Source organism: Chiloscyllium punctatum, chromosome 40, assembly GCF_047496795.1.
Source record: "Chiloscyllium punctatum isolate Juve2018m chromosome 40, sChiPun1.3, whole genome shotgun sequence".
Classification (NCBI taxonomy): domain Eukaryota; kingdom Metazoa; phylum Chordata; class Chondrichthyes; order Orectolobiformes; family Hemiscylliidae; genus Chiloscyllium; species Chiloscyllium punctatum.
Window position 1 is genome coordinate 45,911,700 of NC_092778.1, and position 18,619 is coordinate 45,930,318.

At 41.8% G+C, this 18,619-nt stretch overlaps 1 protein-coding gene across 1 annotated transcript; it reads right to left on the reverse strand.

Annotated features, from left to right (window-relative positions):
- Positions 1–3,670: 3,670 nt before the first annotated feature.
- Positions 3,671–18,144, reverse strand: LOC140464562 (ras-related C3 botulinum toxin substrate 1). Its single transcript, XM_072559794.1, has 6 exons — positions 18,007–18,144; positions 14,851–14,922; positions 14,371–14,488; positions 8,689–8,751; positions 7,063–7,222; positions 3,671–5,495 (listed from the first exon to the last, which is right to left on the reverse strand). The coding sequence occupies exons 1-6, from the start codon at positions 18,039–18,041 to the stop codon at positions 5,365–5,367; spliced, it is 579 nt and encodes a 192-aa protein (XP_072415895.1). The 5' UTR covers positions 18,042–18,144; the 3' UTR covers positions 3,671–5,364.
- Positions 18,145–18,619: the final 475 nt, after the last annotated feature.

Consider the following 18,619-nt stretch of genomic DNA (forward strand, 5'->3'; position numbering starts at 1 on the left):
AAGATAGATTAGATGAGGACTATAATAGAATGTTTTAAGGCTAGTTTCTCCAAACAGTATATTCTGGGATCAACCAGAGAGCAATATAGCATGTCAGCTATACTACAGCTGACATGGTGCAATAACATAGGATTCAATAATTACCCTCAGTGAGGGTGACCCTAAGTAGCAGCAATCTTAATGTTTTTTTAAATTTTGCATTGCTTGATGGACAGAAAACAGTAGGTCTGAAACTAATACTTCAAAATATGGGGCAATTATGAGCGTACAAAAACACAGGTAGCTTAAAACACAAAATGTTTTATTGTTATTTTTCACTAGTAACGTATGATATCCTATTTTATGTTTTGGCTGTTTGTAGGATAGATTAGTAGTTAGATTTTTTTTCTTCCTTTTTAAATTTAAAAAAAATATATATTTAATTGTATATTAGTATTTATACTTGTTTGTATTACATTGTAATTTTGTAAAAAAGGTTTAAAAAATTTATTTTTCAATAAAAATACCTAAATTTAAAAAATACAACTTTTTTCCTTCTCACAGGAGCTGGAAAGTTTTTGGAATTCTCTTTATCAAAAGATGGTGGAAGCAGTCTTTGAATGCTTTACGGTAGATAGATTCCTGCTAATAAAGGGCTGTAGGTAGGGATGTGGAATCGTCAGATCAGTTATGATCTTATTGAATGGGAGATTAGTTTCAAGGGGCCTCCTAATTTGTATATTTATGCAAGGTTAGAAACAACATTGGTAAACAACTTTTGAGTAGAGCTTCACAACCATCTTTCCCCTAATATACCCTCCACCTGTTTACTAAATAAGTATTGTTGAATAAGAAAATCTTGACAATTTAAAATACACTGTACAACCTTTAGCAATATATGTCTTAATTGTGAAAACTTTACAGACATCCACAAATGTTTATTCCACCTTACTGTGGAAATCTCTGTGGCCTGTCAAGTTATGGGTTGCTGTAGCTAAGATATCTAAAAGTCTTGGTTTGCAAGGCCAATGAGGTACTATGAGGAAGAACTTGATTGCTTCTTTTCATTATGCCATTTGCACCAATCCACAGAAATCTGAGTGTCCAATGATTCCAATGTGAATGCATGATGCATATTGTGGGTTTTTAAGCACAAGATAATTAAACACTGTCATATGAAATAAGTATAACAGCAGATGTGATCATTACAAAAGGCTCCTCTGGCACACAGTAGATAACACACATTTGAAAGGTGAAGATTCTATAAGACAGGCAAACTGTATTGCATATTGTTCCGTCACTGATTTGGCTAATGTTTACTAAGGGGATACGCCTCAGCAGATTGGTGGTCAGTGCTTCTGCTTCAACATACTTTTTTTGCATTTCAACTTTCTCATCCTACCAATAAGAGATCTTACCACTTACAGCTAAGAGGTTTCATGAGCATAAACGCTACTCTTTCCTGTGCCTGTATCAGTTCATTGAAACAATGTGTTGCATATCAAACATTTACTGCACACAAGGCAGCCAGTCAAGTTTGCGCTGATTCCTTGAAAGAATATGTATATTCCTCTACTGCTTTTGTCCCTAACTGCAAAAGTTCCTTAGCAAGTACCTGACCAAGTCACTTTTAAAACAGTGAAATCAGCTTCCACCATGGAACATATTCCAGATAACACTCAATACTGTATTCTCTACTATTGGCATGTTTGAAATATTTAACATTTAAGAGTAATATTATTTAAGAATTATAGTCTTAGAGGAAGCAAAAGAAAAGCCATGCAACGTTATAATAAATCTAAGTAATTACCCTCAGGATGAGACACATTTAACAAATTGTTACTTAGCAATAGCAATTTCTTTAAATATTTAAAATGTATCTTAAGGTCTGTTCCAAACATTCTAGCACATACAAAAAAGCTTTGCTTCTACACCAGCTAATGTAACAATGTACATCACACAATCCACTAGTTTCAAAAATGTTTGATGGATTTGTCCCTTTCCCACAAGTATTGACTTTAAGGATAATGTTAGCTAAACTGATTCTTCACTTAAAATGTATGCATAGCCATAACAGCAATCATCATAGCCCTATTCAGCTTTCCCTGATGTTTGTAAAGGGGTAGAAAGGGTACAGTGCAATCAGATGCCGTGGAAAATCACAACACAGCAATGAAAAGTTCCTCAAATCTGAAAATAAATGTAATAAACAACCCTTTACCTCTCTCAGACAGTGGACTAAAGTATTGCCAGAGCTTGCAGATGTTTTAATGAGGCACTAAATAAATGTTTCCTTTTACTCTGCGTTAGTCAAAGCATTAGAAAGACAGTGATCAATTATCGTACATTCTTTGTTTCACCACCATTTTGCAGTGTGCACATACTGTTCCCTTCATCCCTCCTCCACCACCTGTCTAATGTTAAAAAAATTCCTCACCCCCTTCCAGTCATACTGGACTCAATGTCAATTCTTTCTCTCCACAGATGCTGGCAGACCAGTTCAGTTTCTCCAGCATTTTTTGAAATTGTACAGTGTTACCTAGACGGATTGCAAAGTATTAAGGTAATTGGTTAGTCAGAGCATTCAATCCAGGGCAGCTGATCAGTTTTTTTTTTTAAAAACTCTTCCAAACCAAAGTTTGAATTGTGATGGTTTGAGAATTTAAAGACCAGTACTAACAAAAGCGATGCACTGCTTGGATGGCCCATCCACAAAATGTAACCACTAACTACTGAGACAAGTTTTAGAGGGTGTGATAGTATTGCTTTGGAGAGAAACAGGTTTGTCTATTTAACCTATTAACTAGCTCTTCAAAATTAAGGAATGAGTCACCTAGTTTACACCAGTCTGACTGCTGCCTAAACTGTAATATAGACAAAAAAACTGCAGATGCTGGAGATATGGGCGGCACGGTGGCACAGCGGTTAGCACTGCTGCCTCACAGCGCCAGAGACCCGGGTTCAATTCCCGCCTCAGGCGACTGACTGTGTGAGGTTACACGTTCTCCCAGTGTCTGCGTGGGTTTCCTCCGGGTGCTCCGGTTTCCTCCCACAGTCCAAAGATGTGCAGGTCAGGTGAATTGGCCATGTTAAATTGCCCGTAGTGTTAGGTAAGGGGTAGATGTAGGGGTATGGGTGGGTTGCGCTTCGGCGGGGCGGTTTGGACTTGTTGGGCCGAAGGGCCTGTTTCCACACTGTAAGTAATCTAATCTAATCTGAAACAGGAATGTTGGGGAAATTCAGCAGTTCTGAAGTCATCATATCAGAGTCTTTTTCTGATGAAGTCATACCAGGGCCTGAAACATGAACTCTTTCTCTCTCTCCAGAGATGCTGCCAGATCTTCTGAGTTTATCCAATAGCGTTTTCCTCAATTGCAGATTAGTTGAGTTCACACTAATCTTCAATTAAAGTTCTGGAATAGGAGCAATATTCACCTTTAACAAAATATGCTGGCTTGTATGACACATAGGCCATTTGTCTTCCCCTTCATTTGCTCATTTGATTCAACAAGAGATTAAAAAAACACAGCCCAGTTCTAAGTGCATTGTCCCACTAATACCCAATGTATACCCTTAAATAAACCCTAGTGTAAAATCAGGTGAGGAGGGAAAGAAACACTCAACCCACAGTGTTAAACCATTGCATGCTGGATCATTAAACAGAGGCACTGACCGATTGTGCAGTCAGATGTAGATCTCTAAACAGAGTATTCACTGTTTATTCAAATCACACAGTAAACATATAGAATAATTATGAATGCAAGCAAGCAGTTCCTCTTTCTCCAACATTTTAACACTTGTTCTTTTTCTTTTTAAAAAAAGCAGATTCATCTGTTTCTGTTAACAGTCCTTCCCTGTTGGATTTCACTGTTCCCAAATAGATGAGCAACATGCATAGAACATAACCATTAGAAAAATTAAGTAGAAAATACATTGGGATTATGTACATTTTAGATAAGGCGTCTATGGTAGAATTAAACAGAGCACTAGGATAGGTGAGGGGTTAATGGCTCCGTGCAAGACTTGGTCTATTTGGTTTTAAGGCTTCCCAAAATTGAAATTAACCACACGTGAGAAAGGAGTTATGTGATCTGTAGTCATGCTGATTAAAACATGGAGGGATAAAAAGAGGCAATAAAATTGCTTTTTTACTGACATTAAGCATTTTCTACATAATCAAGTTTTATAACTAAAGTTAGCAATATCAACCTTATTATGTTCCAGATTATGAAATAACACTTGTTGCATTCAAATCTGAGGCATTGGTACTTCCACGTGACCATTAAATGACTTAAATTTTGTGACTTAAACAAAAACCTTTCTAGTCACAGTTGTGTATAACCATTTCAGAAACATACAAAATGCATGTTGTCATATGAATCCCATTAAGATATAAATCAGTAATGTTTGTTAGGCCTCAGTTAATGCCTTCGATAAGGCCAGCTCCTCTTTACCCAAAGCTTGTATATTTACTCTCACCACAACAACATTCAATTCCATCTGTTGTTGCATCCATATTTTAAAAACATGCAACGTTTCAGGAAAACCAGCACAAAAGGTTCTTCAAAGATAGTGTTCCCCCCCACTCATTTAATCTATACCAGAGAATACTGAAACTCCCAATTCAATGCCAATTGTTAACCGCAGCGCTCTCAAATGGAAGCACATCCTGATTTTACTACCAATTTTCTTAGACTTTTGTTTTTAAGTTTAAATATGTAGCAGCAGACATTAACTCACTGTAATTACCGTTTGCATCAATAAAGCATCTGTGTCATCTTTGAACTAGCAAGGTAATGTGATAAACAGTAATATAATTAATAAACACGGCCAACTAAAGCACTTTTAGCATTTGAACTGTACAAATTCTGTGATATCTTCAGAGATGCGACAATCATATGTCTGTAACCATTCCAATACCACATGTTAAACCCAGCTCACCCCCTGCAGTTTAAACTATTGACAGATTAGTTATAGCTGCTCTGGGACAGCTAGGAGTAGGTCAGCATTAATTGCTTGGTTAAGAGTTCTGGAAAGGTGTAAACAGTACCAGATAGAAACAGGCAGTTCCTTCTATGCATTTAGTGTTTGTAGTGCAACAGATATCTTTAGTTACATTGGATAATTTGGCAACTTAAATACAATTGAGGAGTGTAAACAGGCAGTAGGCTGGGAATGTAGATAGGGGACAGAAAACCAATAGAACCTATAACTGATACTCTTCTGTTACATTAAATATCTAAAAAAATTAAACAGTAGATGCGTTCCAATAGCACTGCACAGAGGGATTCTAAGGAAAGAGGAAAGTAATCACAACAGGGAAAAAATATTGGCATATTTGAATCGATGCTCTGTGGACCTGGTAAACTGGTGGAAACAATTGATTTAAAAAAGGAAACATCTTCTCTTCTTCTTCTTTACAGGGATAGGACAGAGAACCGCTCTGATTGCTTCATCGAACACGGTCTTAAGACCTCGCTGAGTTAGTGCTGAACATTCCAAATACTTCACTGAGCCTGTGGAGCAAGTGGTGGAACAACTATTAGTGAGACTACAGCATTAAAATGAAAAGCTGGTCTTCAAGTAAGCCAGTGGTGCTTATGTCTGTATAAATCTCATATACCGCTTTTTGAAAAATCAAAACAGACCCCCACACTGAGTGGTGATCTTGAACCATGGCTCAATCTTTCGCCTTCCACAACTAATTAGGAAAGACCCAAAAGATTCAACAGCAGCTTTCAAAACAGAATTAGATAGACTATTTGAAAAGCATAAATTCTTTGGGGAAAAAAAAAGTGGTGAGAGCTAATTGGACAGCTGACTTGGACACCAAGGGCTAAATTACTTCTGCTGTGATTCTACGTGTACGTGCATTTGTATTCACTATTCAGTGTGCCGATTTCAGTTAAGACCACCAAAGCCCTTTACAACAGTGCTGTACGTGCAAACGGACTGCAATATCTTCACAATAGACAGCTTATGTAGGAAAAATTGTGGTGCAGTATTAGTCGCCTACATCTGGGCCAGCAGATCTGGATTTAAGTCACAACTCAAGACCTGAAAGCCACAGAAGGCTTGGCATAAAGTGGCCAAACAGATTCTCAATCTTTAAATTCTTCTGATGTTCCAGTTGCAGGCAGCAAGAGCAGGAGTGTTTCCTGGGCAACCAGAATGCTGTAGTAGTTAGTGTGCCACAGGTAACCTACACAGCTTCTTGCCATTAGAACAATCATTCTGTTCCAAGGAGAGAGACACATGCACACACTACTGATTAATCACAGCTGATTAACATCTAGCATTTGAGTGATTACAGAAATTCTATGGTAGCGCGGTCGAGCACGGAGGAATTGGATTTAAGCTTCTGTCTCTACCAAGTTATGGGTTTGATTCCCACCACTACCCAAAGTCACAGGAGCTGTACCCCAGGTGGATGTCTCCAAGTTGGGGCAGCTTGAGATTTGCTGTGTTTACTTTGGGCTCTTATGGTGCAGTAATATCCCCACCTTTAAGCCAGGAGGCCCATGTTCAAGTCTCAGTTTCACAGGTGTGTAATAACACCTCTGAACAGGGTGATTGGAAAATAGGTTTTAAGAAGTACAGACATTGATGCTGGCTTAAAATCAAAAATTAGCGAGATTAAATTTCACTGAAAGTGGGGTGAAGTGAGCTCAAGCCAATGATTTTTTTTAAAAAGCCAGGGGCAGGCAGATTCATACAGCACGGAAACAGGCCCTTGGCCCACCTCATCTATGCCAACCAATTTTCCTAAAGAAAACTAGCCCCACTGTCCTGCATTTGGCCCATATACCTCTAAACCTTTCCCATAAATCTTCTCCCCTCATCTTAAACCTGTGCTCTCGACTGGGGAAAATACCTTGGCTATTCACCTTATAATGTTTAAAAAACCATAACGGTCTTGGATAAGGTCACCTCTCAGCTCCAATACTCCATAGAAAAAAGTCCCAGCCATGCTGATTATAAAACCCACATTGGTGAATCAGTCACATTTTCAGAAGCAGGTAGAACCCAGATTAACACACAGATGCAGTTAATGTTAACAGGGACCAGGAAGGAAATTCATACCAATTTCTTTCGCCATGGCAAGGCCCTGTGGGTACGTGATAGGAGTCAGTTTCTTTTCCCTCAGCTTTTCAATCGTGTCCTTGTCATCCCGCAGATCAAGTTTGGTGCCCACCAGAATGATGGGAGTATTCGGACAATGATGCCTTACTTCCGGATACCACTAGGAAGATAAACAGACTCTTTGTAAAAGAAAGGAGCAGGACTAAACCTCTCAGCCCTTGAGACTCCTCTGCCATTCAGTGAGATCATAGCTAACCTTTTACCTCAACTCAGCATTTCCATCCTATTCCTATATCCCTTGAACATGCTCAAGGGCTGAGTACCCAATACCCTGAGGTACAGAAATCTAAATACTCATTGAGTGTTACCTCTTTAGAAGCATAGAACATGGGAGGAGTAGGTCATTCAGTCTTTCAAGCCTGCTCAACCATTCAACATGATCATGGTGAATCATCCAACTCAGTACAGAAAATAAATGTTGAAACAAAAATATACACCCAGGTCTTGTCATACTTTCCTCTTTCCTAATCTACTGTCATTCAGATAATAACCTGCTTTCTTGGTTTTGCTACTGAAGTGATAACGTCACATTTATACTCATTATGCTTAATTTGCCCTTTCACTCAACTTTTCTAAATCACACTAATGCATCTCAGCAAGCTCCTCAAAGTTTACACTCCCACCTAAATGTGTGACCAGCAAACCTGAAAGATATTACATTTACTTCCTTCATCTAAATCATTTATACTTATTGAGAATTGCTGGGGTCCAAGCAAGGATCCCCAATGTACCCCATTAGTCACTAGCTACAACTGGCAGGATGACACATTTACTCCTTATTTCAATTGAAAGCATTCCTAAAGTCCAAGTAAGCCTCATCAACTCTTAGTTACAGCCTTGAAAATCACCAGATTTATCAAGTATGATTTCCCTTTCGTAAATCCATTCTAACACTTGAAGTACAATTTGACATTATCACTGCCCTTTTAAAATTAAGTTTCAATAGTCCTACACCCTCAGGCCCCAACAAGATACAAAGATATTATTAAAGAGTGAAGCACCTGACACGATGTTAACTACTTTGAAGCGGACCAAACCCATTTAGAGTCAAAAAGGGTGGCGCTGGAAAAGTGCAGGTCAGGCAGCATCTGAGAAGCAGGAGAGTCAATATTTCGGCATAAGCCCCTCATCAGGAATTTCACTGCAAACTCACTTAGATCTGTTTTGCTTAAAAGAGAAACTTTCACCCAGTCAGGGCCAGAATCGAATTTAGATCTCAAGAATTCAAGGGTCTACTCTAACCAGTGGCAGGATCCAGATCACCAACCCCAAGCATTTCCAATGTGCTGTCATATGCACTATTTGCACTCTTTCAATGGACAGCTTTCTCAACTATGACCAGTGCAGGACATGAAGTCACATACTGATGGATAGTCATAAAGTCAGAATGGCTCAAAACTTCAAAACCACCATGGACAAATCAGAGTAATTATGTTTTAAGTTTGCCCCTTCCAAACTCCAGTACAAGCCCCATGTTAACAGTAGTGGCATCAATTGAACAGCATCATGGAAACTGTGCCAAGATTGCGACAAAGCCAATTTTATTCTACCTTAAACTGAGCTTACCTTGGCTCGAACATTTTCAAAGGATGCTGGGCTCACCAGTGAGAAGCAGATTAGGAACACATCCTGCAAAGAAACAAGAAACAAATATTAACAGCTGGTACAGAACAATAGTACTATTATTTGTTTTTAGAAACTGAAAATTGAGGATACTTAGAATGTTGCAAGGTTAATGTAAATAATCTTACTACAAAATTAAAGATCATGAATATGGATAAATGCAGTCAATTTTATAAAGTCAGTTATATTAGAATCAAGAGGACAATGAACACTTTTCCTTCTAAACCCATTAGATTTGCACCCCCAATAAATTCAAGTCAGATACTTATCAAAAAAAATGGAAGATTAACTACTTGGTCTGAGTAGGTTGAAGAATGATTTATAGGTTGAGATTTCTTGGACCTTCTACCTACTTCTGTCGCCGTTCTCACAGAGAGCTACTCCCTGTGTAATCTCTCTCCCCAGGTTTGGTGTCCCCTCAGTACTGCACTTCTGACAATGAGCATCCCCTGCAGTACAGTGCCAACCAGTGTGGCACTACTTCAATACTATGCCCAAGAATGCAATGTTCCTTCAGTACGGTCCCTCAAATGGTGCTGCATTAGTACTGCATCTGTGACAACGTGATAGTCCTCCAGTACTGTCCTTCCCATAATGCAGCACTTCTGACAATGTAACATTCCCTCAGTACTGCACAATATAAGCCACAAGTCTCTGGAGGATAACATGAACTCATAACTTTTCGATTCAGAGGCAATGTTTGTTGCTGAGCACAGAAACATACTCTTCAGTATAAATTGTCAGCACTGACCAGATATTCTAAACTGATCTTGTCCCATTTGGCCAATACCCCTCCACAGGCAACAACCTTTTGGTGCATCTGAGGCAAGCTGTGACATTGTAAGAAAGCACAGGAAAAAAGAAGAAGAAAAAAAGAATCTTCATCACAGTGACAAAGACAGCCATTACCAGAAAGAGAATCATCATTCCAGGAAACATCTTAGCATGAAATCACCTCATGCCAGTAACAAATGGGGAAGGTTCTGTGAGTCAACTCGAGGTACCTAATCTGAAGATAAGATGACGCATAGATATAAACAAACAGGTGACGATCAAATGCCACAGAAAGAAAAATTGCCACATTTGGACACAAAGCTAAATGGCTCCCATTTCCACAGCAAAGGTAGGATGCAGTGAAGAGTTATGATCAGTTTTGGTAAAATGTGGCATTGGTCTTAATTCTGAAAATAGAGTTCATGCTAGTTTGATTTTGTATTATCTCAATATTGGACATTTCATTAACACTAAAGCTCTCTCAATGGATAAAACTTCAGTTAATATATTTGATTTCATTTTAAATATAACTATCGTACTTCTAGTCATAATTTAAACGTCTTAATATTGTCGCACAAGGCTAATCTTAATATTTGCAGCTAATCTGCATTTCTTCAGAGTACATCTACTTAGTTATGCATCTAAAGAACGACTTGTCATCATTGATGTACCCCTGTGGCAGAGAGGCCATTTGGCTTCATGCCTGAAAATAATACACTCGTTGGATGCATTTGTTTATAAACCTCATGAAGTAATGTGAAAATAAGCAGGAAGCACAACTTTGTCTTATGTTCACAAATTGTGCCAAAGCTCTTGACACTGTCCAGCATATTGCTCTATGGAAGCCACTTGCACACTTTACATCCAAACTTATGTTACTAATAAGAGAGCTATACAGAAATGGCTGTGATGAGTTAGTGATAGGCATACAAACCAATTCCAGTTTGAGAAGGGATTCATATAGGAGTTTCTGCCATCACCCATGCTGTTTAGTATGGGAGAGAAGGTAAAGACAATGGTGCAAGAAGACTTACCATAGAGATGCGTCAGTCTCATAAGAGGTTTTAGGATGTGAAATCTCAGGTATGTAGTTGATAATACACCAACAGAATAAAGAGAGCGCTCGGAACTATGACAAGCATAGTCAAAAGACACAGTGAGTCTTTTGAATGAAGGTAAATGAGGTAAACGACCAGTATTATGCTTCTAGATGGCAATGGAAAAGTCAAGATTAGAAGCGTTGACAGACAAGTAGCAAATTATTTGTTTGTTTATTTATTCATTAGATGAGGAAGTCACTGGCTAGGCCAACATTTATTGCCCATCCCTAATTGTCCAGAGGGCAGTTAAGAGTCCATCACATTGCTGTGAATCTGGAGTCACAAGTAAGGATGGCAGTTTCCTTCCCCAAAGGACATTAGTGAATAAGATGGGTGTTTCCAACAATCGACAACGGGATTCATGGTCATCGTTAGATGCTTCATTCCAGATTTTTGAATTCAAATTCCACCATCTGCCATGGCAGGATTCGAACCCAGGTCCCCAGAGTATTACCTCGGTCTCTGGATTAACAGTCCAGTGATATGACCACTAGGCCAGCACCTCAAGTGATTGATAATGAACAACAAATTTGGTTAAGAATTAAATTCTGGTTGATTAGTTAGGACAATAAGCATAACCAGTGACTTTAGTAGAGTCTGGAAGTTCATAAGCATGACACTGAAGAAACATCTAGTCAGCTGACCACTATGGAGTGTTGCATTACATAATTCCAAGAGTTAGACTCTGAAGAAAGTGGATGAGAGAACATTATTAGCTTTTGAAATGAGAGAGACAAAGGATGCTCAGAATTAACTGGATGGACAAAGACGCAAATAAATGGGTTAGATCAAATGTAGAAGCTCAATAATTAAGAGGTGGTAAGTGCTGTTAGAGAAAGGTTGTGAAGTACAGACACTACAACCTTATACCAGCAAAAAGATTGAAGAAGCAGCTGAAAAATGTGTTGCTGGAAAAGCGCAGCAGGTCAGGCAGCATCCAAGGAGCAGGAGAATCGACGTTTCGAGCAAAAGCCCTTCTTCAGGAATGAGGAGGGTGTGCCAAGCAGTCTAAGATAAAAGATAGGGAGGAGGGACATGGGGGAGGGGCGTTGGGAATGCGATAGGTGGAAGGAGGTTAAGGTGAGGGTGATAGGCCGGAGTGGGGGTGGGGACGGAGAGGTCAGGAAGAATATTGCAGGTCAAGAAGGCGGTGCTGAGTTCAAGGGTTGGGACTGAGATAAGGTGCGGGGAGGGGAAATGAGGAAACTGGAGAAATCTGAGTCCATCCCTTGTGGTTGGAGGGTTCCTAGGCGGAAGATGAGGTGCTCTTCCTCCAGGCATCGTGTTGCCATGGTCTGACGATGGAGGAGGCCAAGGACCTGCATGTCCTTGGTGGAGTGGGAGGGATGTTAAAGTGCTCAGCCACAGGGCGATTGGGTTGGTTGGTCCGGGTGTCCCAGAGATGTTCTCTGAAACGTTCCGCAAGTAGGCGGCCTGACTCCCCACGTAGAGGAGGCCACATCGGGTGCAACGGATGCAGTAAATGATGAGTGTGGAGGTGCAGGTGAATTTGTGACGGATATGGAAGGGGCCTTGAGGGAAGTGAGGGGGGCAGTGTGGGCGCAGGTTTTGCATCCGCTGCACCCAATGTGGCCTCCTCGCGTAACGTTTCAGAGAACACCTGCACCAACCAACGCAACCGCCCTGATCTCCAGCATCTGCAGTTCTCACTTTCTCCAAGATTGAAGAAGATGCCAAGTATAGAAACAGAAGACAGGAGAAAAATCAGGTGGATGGAGAACACTGAGGGAGGCCTGAAGGAAACCAGAGAAGTGAGAGAATGCCAATCACCTCACTAAGCCTATGGTTAAATCAAACAAAATTACTCTTTGGAGTCCTTATTTCTGGTATTAGCGATACAAAAACAGTATAGCAAACAGATTAACCAAATATTTTTAGTGATCCTTGATTAGTGCTCCATCTGGTGTTGCAAGAACTAGAACTGTTTGAAGATTTGCACTAAATTCTGTTTACTTAATGTAAATTCCAAAACCACTGTTGGAAACAGTGGGATACCAATAACAGACCCAGTACTTGTCATTCTCTCCCTTATCATAGTGAAGGATACATAAGTAATACACATTGTGGAGTCTTCCAGGCAGGCTCACAAAGTTTTTCAGAGGAGCTAGGGTAAGAGAGGACAGAATATCAAATATAAAAAGCAGGGCGGCACGGTGGCACAGTGGTTAGCTCCGGGGACTCGGGTTCAATTCCAGCCTCAGGCAACTGTCTGTGTGGAGTTTGTACATTCTCCCCATATCTGCATGGGTTTCCTCCCACAGTCTAAAGATGTACAGGTTAGGTGAACTGGCCATCCTAAATTGCCCGTAGTGTTAGGTGCAGGGGTAAATAGGTCTGGGTGGGTTGTTCTTCGGAGGGTCAGTATGGACTTGTTGGGCCGAAGGGCCTGTTTCCACACTGTAGGGAATCTAATCTAATCTAATCATAAACAAATGTTTCCTATTCATCCAGATGCCTTTTAAATAGCTGTTGTTTCTGAATGCCCAGTCTTGCCTGAGGATACTCTGTTCATTTGGAGAGCTGCCACCACAATATCCAAGATCAACTCACTTACCAAAGACCAGGGAAAACTTTCTGGCAAGTTGCTTACTAAGTCATTTTATACTTCAGAAAATGTGAAGGAACTGATGTTGTTCTTCAAAATGCTGCCAGATCTAATGAAAAGTACAAGTACTGAGCAAGACTGTACCTGCCTTAAAAACAAACAAAGCAGCCATTCACTACAATTAGGTCTCCTCACAAAGGGCTGATGCAGGAAGTACAAGTTACAACAGAACTCTATCTTTTGACCTGCCCAACAAAAGAAAAACCCCTAAGGCAGTGTGCCAACCACAGTTCTGAAGGAAAACCTAACCCATATTCATAGTAAACCAGTCCTCAACCTATGCTGTAAGTATTCACCTCTCGCCTTCAACATAAGGGCACACCATAGCAACATTATTAAACAACACCAAGTACTAAGATATATAGGGGAATATTAGGACTGATGATGAAACACTTGGTCAAAGTGGTAGGCCTTAAAGAAAATGTTAAGGCAATAGAGAAGCAGAATCATGGGATGGGTGAATTCCAAACAGACCAGGCAGATAAAGGCACAACTGCAAATGGCGCAATTAAAATTGGGATATGCAGAGGGCAGAACCAAAGGTATCATAAGGGTTCAGGGCTAAAGGAGGCTAGACTTGTGGAAAAATACAAGGTCATATAGGGAACCAAAAACGAATGAGAATTTTAAAACAGACTGCTGTTGGACTGGAATTCAGTGCAGGTCAGCGAGCCCAGATGGGTAAATGGGACATGGTGACAGTTTAGAGGCAGACAGCAGAGTTTCAGGGCCACAACAGTCAGTGCAAAAATAAACAGCGCTCACAGATTTAGATCACTACACAACAAGGAGGAAACAAAGTTCACAGGGGAAATTCCACATTATTGAACATGTTTATTGCCAGTCTTCAAGGATCAGGTTTACACTTCCTTGTAGCTACATTGTTCATCATTAACAACTGCAGAACATAAATTATAACAGATAATAAAACAACATTTGTTCTCTGATCCACCTCAGTATTAACCTGCCACCTACTCTGTTGTGCCACAGCACACCTCAAATCTTGACACACGGCCACTCCAATCTATCATCACTGCCTCTCATTGCTCTAACTTTACCCCTGCCATCCCCAATAATTTCCTTAACTCTTAAGGCAATGTTCAGTTATGGTTACATAGTACTCACTGTCTGAGGATAAGAAAGTGGACGCAGACGATCATAATCTTCTTGACCAGCTGTGTCCCAAAGCCCCAGATTCACAGGTTTCCCATCAACCATCACGTTGGCAGAATAGTTGTCAAAACTGCAGAACAAACAGATTTTAAACTGAAACAAAAACACCTAAAGGAGTATCTTTATCAAGTGACCACGTTCATAAATCCATTATCACTTAGGACCCCACCCTCCTGCACAACACCTGTTTCCCTGACTCCCTTCTCTGCAATTTTACCACAATACCCAAACACACCACCTCCACTTTCCCCATTACATCTTCCCCTCAATGAGAGTGCTCTACATTGCTACATGTATACTTCTCACATCAAATGTCCTCTTCCCTCCAACTGGAATGAAGGAATATTCAGCTGTAATGGGAAGGATTCACGTTGCTACACAAAACCCGCTGCTGTGCCTAGACCCTGGTGAATAAAATGTCCAATGACTCACACAGTGGGGATGTATTCGCCTGGGAAGGCATTGGTCGTGTAACTGATGAGCAAGCAGGTCTTACCCACTGCGCTGTAAGGGAAGAGAAAACTTGCATTAGATAACACTGGTCCACATTCTCAATATCCAGAGAATGGAATTCTCTACACAGATAGTATTTGTTTAAATAGAGACATCTTCTCAAGACTTTAACCGCAAACCATACAGTACTCAATTTAACAGTGGAGATTGTACATTTTCAAGACCATTAGTCTATGTGACTTTAAAATAGACATTAAAAAAGGTGGTTGATGTTGCAACGTGACAAAACCTAAGGACAGTCAATTTCACTCCACGCAAACCACAAGTACCAGAGCCCTAGCAGAGTCATTTAAAAAAACATTTTAAGAACTGAAATGATCCAGTAACAGCAATTGATAAGACACGGGAGTTGGGAGCAAGTGATAAGTCTTTTATCTTTTAAAGCTCAGATATTAAAGGGTTTTAGTGGGGGAGCTCCAGAGCTTAGACCAAAGCGGCAGAAGGCACAGTTGCCTGTGGTGAAGTAAAGCACATGGGAATTCTTGTCACCCTTTCAGGCTGGAAGAAGCTGGCTATACGTAGTGATAATATAGTAACAGCAGCAAAACCTGGAGCAGCCACGCAATACTTGATCTTTTACCTCTTTTTGGATAGTAATGGTTTGCCAAGATGAAGTCATCATAGCCCTACCACACCATAGGGCTACACACACACTACAGAGATATGAGTGGTAGGCCTTTACCTGAGGGCTACCACACCTCAGGTGGTGGAAAAGGTTGAGAACGAGGGTCCTTCATGGTACCCTCAGCCAGTTTTGAGATACAGTCATAGAGATGTACAGCATGGAAATAGGCCCTTTGGTCCAACCCGTCCATGCTGACCAAATATCCCAAACCAGTCTAGACCCACCTGCCAGCATCCGGCCCATATCCCTCCAAACCCTTCCTATTCATATACCCATCCAGATGCCTTTTAAATGTTGCAATTGTACTAGTCTCCACCACTTGCTCTGGCAGCCCACTCCACACACGCAACACCCTCTGCGTGAAAAAGTTGCTCTTAGGTCTCTTTTATAAATTTCCCCTCTCACCCTAAACCGATGCCCTCTAATTCTGGACTCACCCACCCCCGGGAAAAGACTTTGTCTTTTTATGCTATCCATGTCCCCCCATGACCTCTATATGGTCCCCCTCAGCCTCCAGTGCTCCAGGGAAAACACCCCCAGCCTATTCAAACGCTCCCTATAGCTCAAATGCTCCAACCCTGGCAACATCCTTGTAATCCTTTCAAGTTTCACAACATCCTTCAGATAGGAAGGAGACCAGAACTGCATGCAATATTTCAACAGTGGCCTAACCAATGTCCTGTACAGCCACAACATGACCTCTCAACTCTTGTACTCAATACTCTGACCAATAAAGGAAAGCATGCCAAATGCTGCCTTCACTACCTTATCTACCTGCAACTCTACTTTCAAGGAGCTATGAACTTGCACTCCAAGGTCCCTTTGTTCAGCAACACTCCCTAGGACCTCACCATTAAGTGTATATGCCCTGCTCAGATTTGCTTTCCCAAAATGCAGCACTTTGTATTTATCTAAAATTAAACTCCATCTGCCACTTCTCAGCCCATTGCCCCATCTGATCAAGATCCCGTTATAATCTAAGGTAACTTTCTTCACTGTCCACTACACCTCCAATTATAGTGTCATCAGCAAACTTACTAACTACAACTCTCATGCTCACATCAAAATCATTTATATAAATGATTAAAAGTCATGGACCCAGCACTGATCCTTGTGGCACTTCACTGGTCACAGGCCTCCAGTCTGAAAAACAACCCTCCACCACTACCTTTGAGCCAGTTCTGTATCCAAATGGCTAGTTCTCCCTGTATTCCATGAGATCTAACCTTGTGAACCAGTCTCCCATAACACAATTCTCACTTAATGTATTGTAAGTACATAAAAATCACGATTTAATGGATTTTTCTCAACTAAATACCAGACACACAATTATCTACCAGGAAGAGCAGTTAAAACAAATGGCAATTAAGTTATTTACATAATCTGACCAAACCCTAAAGGCACTTAGTTCAAAAACTTTAATCAAATGACAATTGCGCTCACTGCACCAGAAAAAGAACGCACAGAATCAGTCAGAAAAAGATCCTGTAGATTTATTTTGGGAAATTATTGAACCAGTTGAATTCTCAGAAGCCAACAGCAAGATTAGTGCTCAGCAAACATTGATGGTGTTTGTTTTCAAATCAAAGAGAAACCAAATAATTTGAAGCAACTAATCATGATCTGTCTGCATTAGTTTTGATTTGATCCCAGCACCAAATTACAAAAACAAAATTCAAGAGGTGACAGCGCAGGACAGAAGGAATGTAGTTACTGAAAACTGAATTTCCCAGAGAAAGCAGTGAATACAAAATAACAAAAAAACAACCATGGGGAGACAAGAACAAAATTAACACTAATTCACACACCATTAAGGAGTGAACTGATCAGGTAATGCAGGAGGGAAGCAGCAATGAGGAATGCAGTAAAGATTAAGTCGCAAGACACTTCGACACAGTTTCAACAAACAACAAGATTCTCAAATTTTACTTATCCGTATATCCCTTGATTCACTTACACCTAAGTACCTTCAATGTACTCAGCATCTAGACCTCACTGGGTTAGACAATTCCAAAAGATTCACACCCTCCAAGTGAAAAAAAACTAAATTGAAAAATACCCAAATCTCTCTGGATCCTGAGACGGTGATCCCCCATTTTGCTGATCCCAGCCATGAATGGTATTAAACTCTGAATGAGTGGCTGCATCCCCAAGCCCGGGACTCCAGGGAGAGGGGAGGAGGGGGGGATATTCCCCACAGGTCGAACCCCCTCACCCCGGGACTGCTTTTCTTACTGAACTGAAGAAGTGAACCTTAAACCCAGCTGCCGCTTTCTCCCCCAGATTTATCAGCGCCAGCCAGGGCGGCTCCTGTGAAGATCCGCGGCGTCTCTGTCCCGGGGCGGAGGAACAGGGCAGCAGCAGCCGGCGAGAGGCCGCGGTCCGGGGCGGGGCGGAGGAGGGAGCCGGGGCGGTGGGGGGGCAGGCCCAGGCCCCGGGGAAGCACTCACCCATCGCCGACCACCACACACTTTATCGCCTGCATCGGGCTCGCGCTCCGTCTCCAGCAGCTTCGGCCTCGCGAAGCAGACTGACCGGAAACCGCCCAGACCTACCCCACTTCCGGTTCCGGCCGCGGCCACCGCCGGAAGTGAGATCCCGGGATTCCACTGCCCCTCCCCCACCGCAACTCCCCCCCACCCCCACACCCCGCCCACTGCCCCACCCATTAACCCCCCCACCCCCGCACTGCCCCTCTCCAATGCTCCCTCACTGCCCTGTCCCATACTCCCTGCCCCTGTCACATACCCCCCACCTCTCCCCTGCCCCATACCCCTCACTCCCCACTGCCCCTGTCCCATACCTCCCACCCCCCCACTACCCGTCCCATATCCCCTTGTCCCTCCCCACTGCCCCGTCCTATACTCCTCAATCCTCCACTGCCCCCGTCCATAACCCCTCACCCCTCACTGCCCCGTCCCATACCCCCCACTGCCCCTGTCCCATACCCCCGACCCCCACTGACCCTGTCCCATACCCCCACCACCCCACTGCCCCGTCCCATACCCCCACCCTCCCAACTGCCCCGTCCCATACCCCCACCCCCCCAACTGCCCCGTCCCA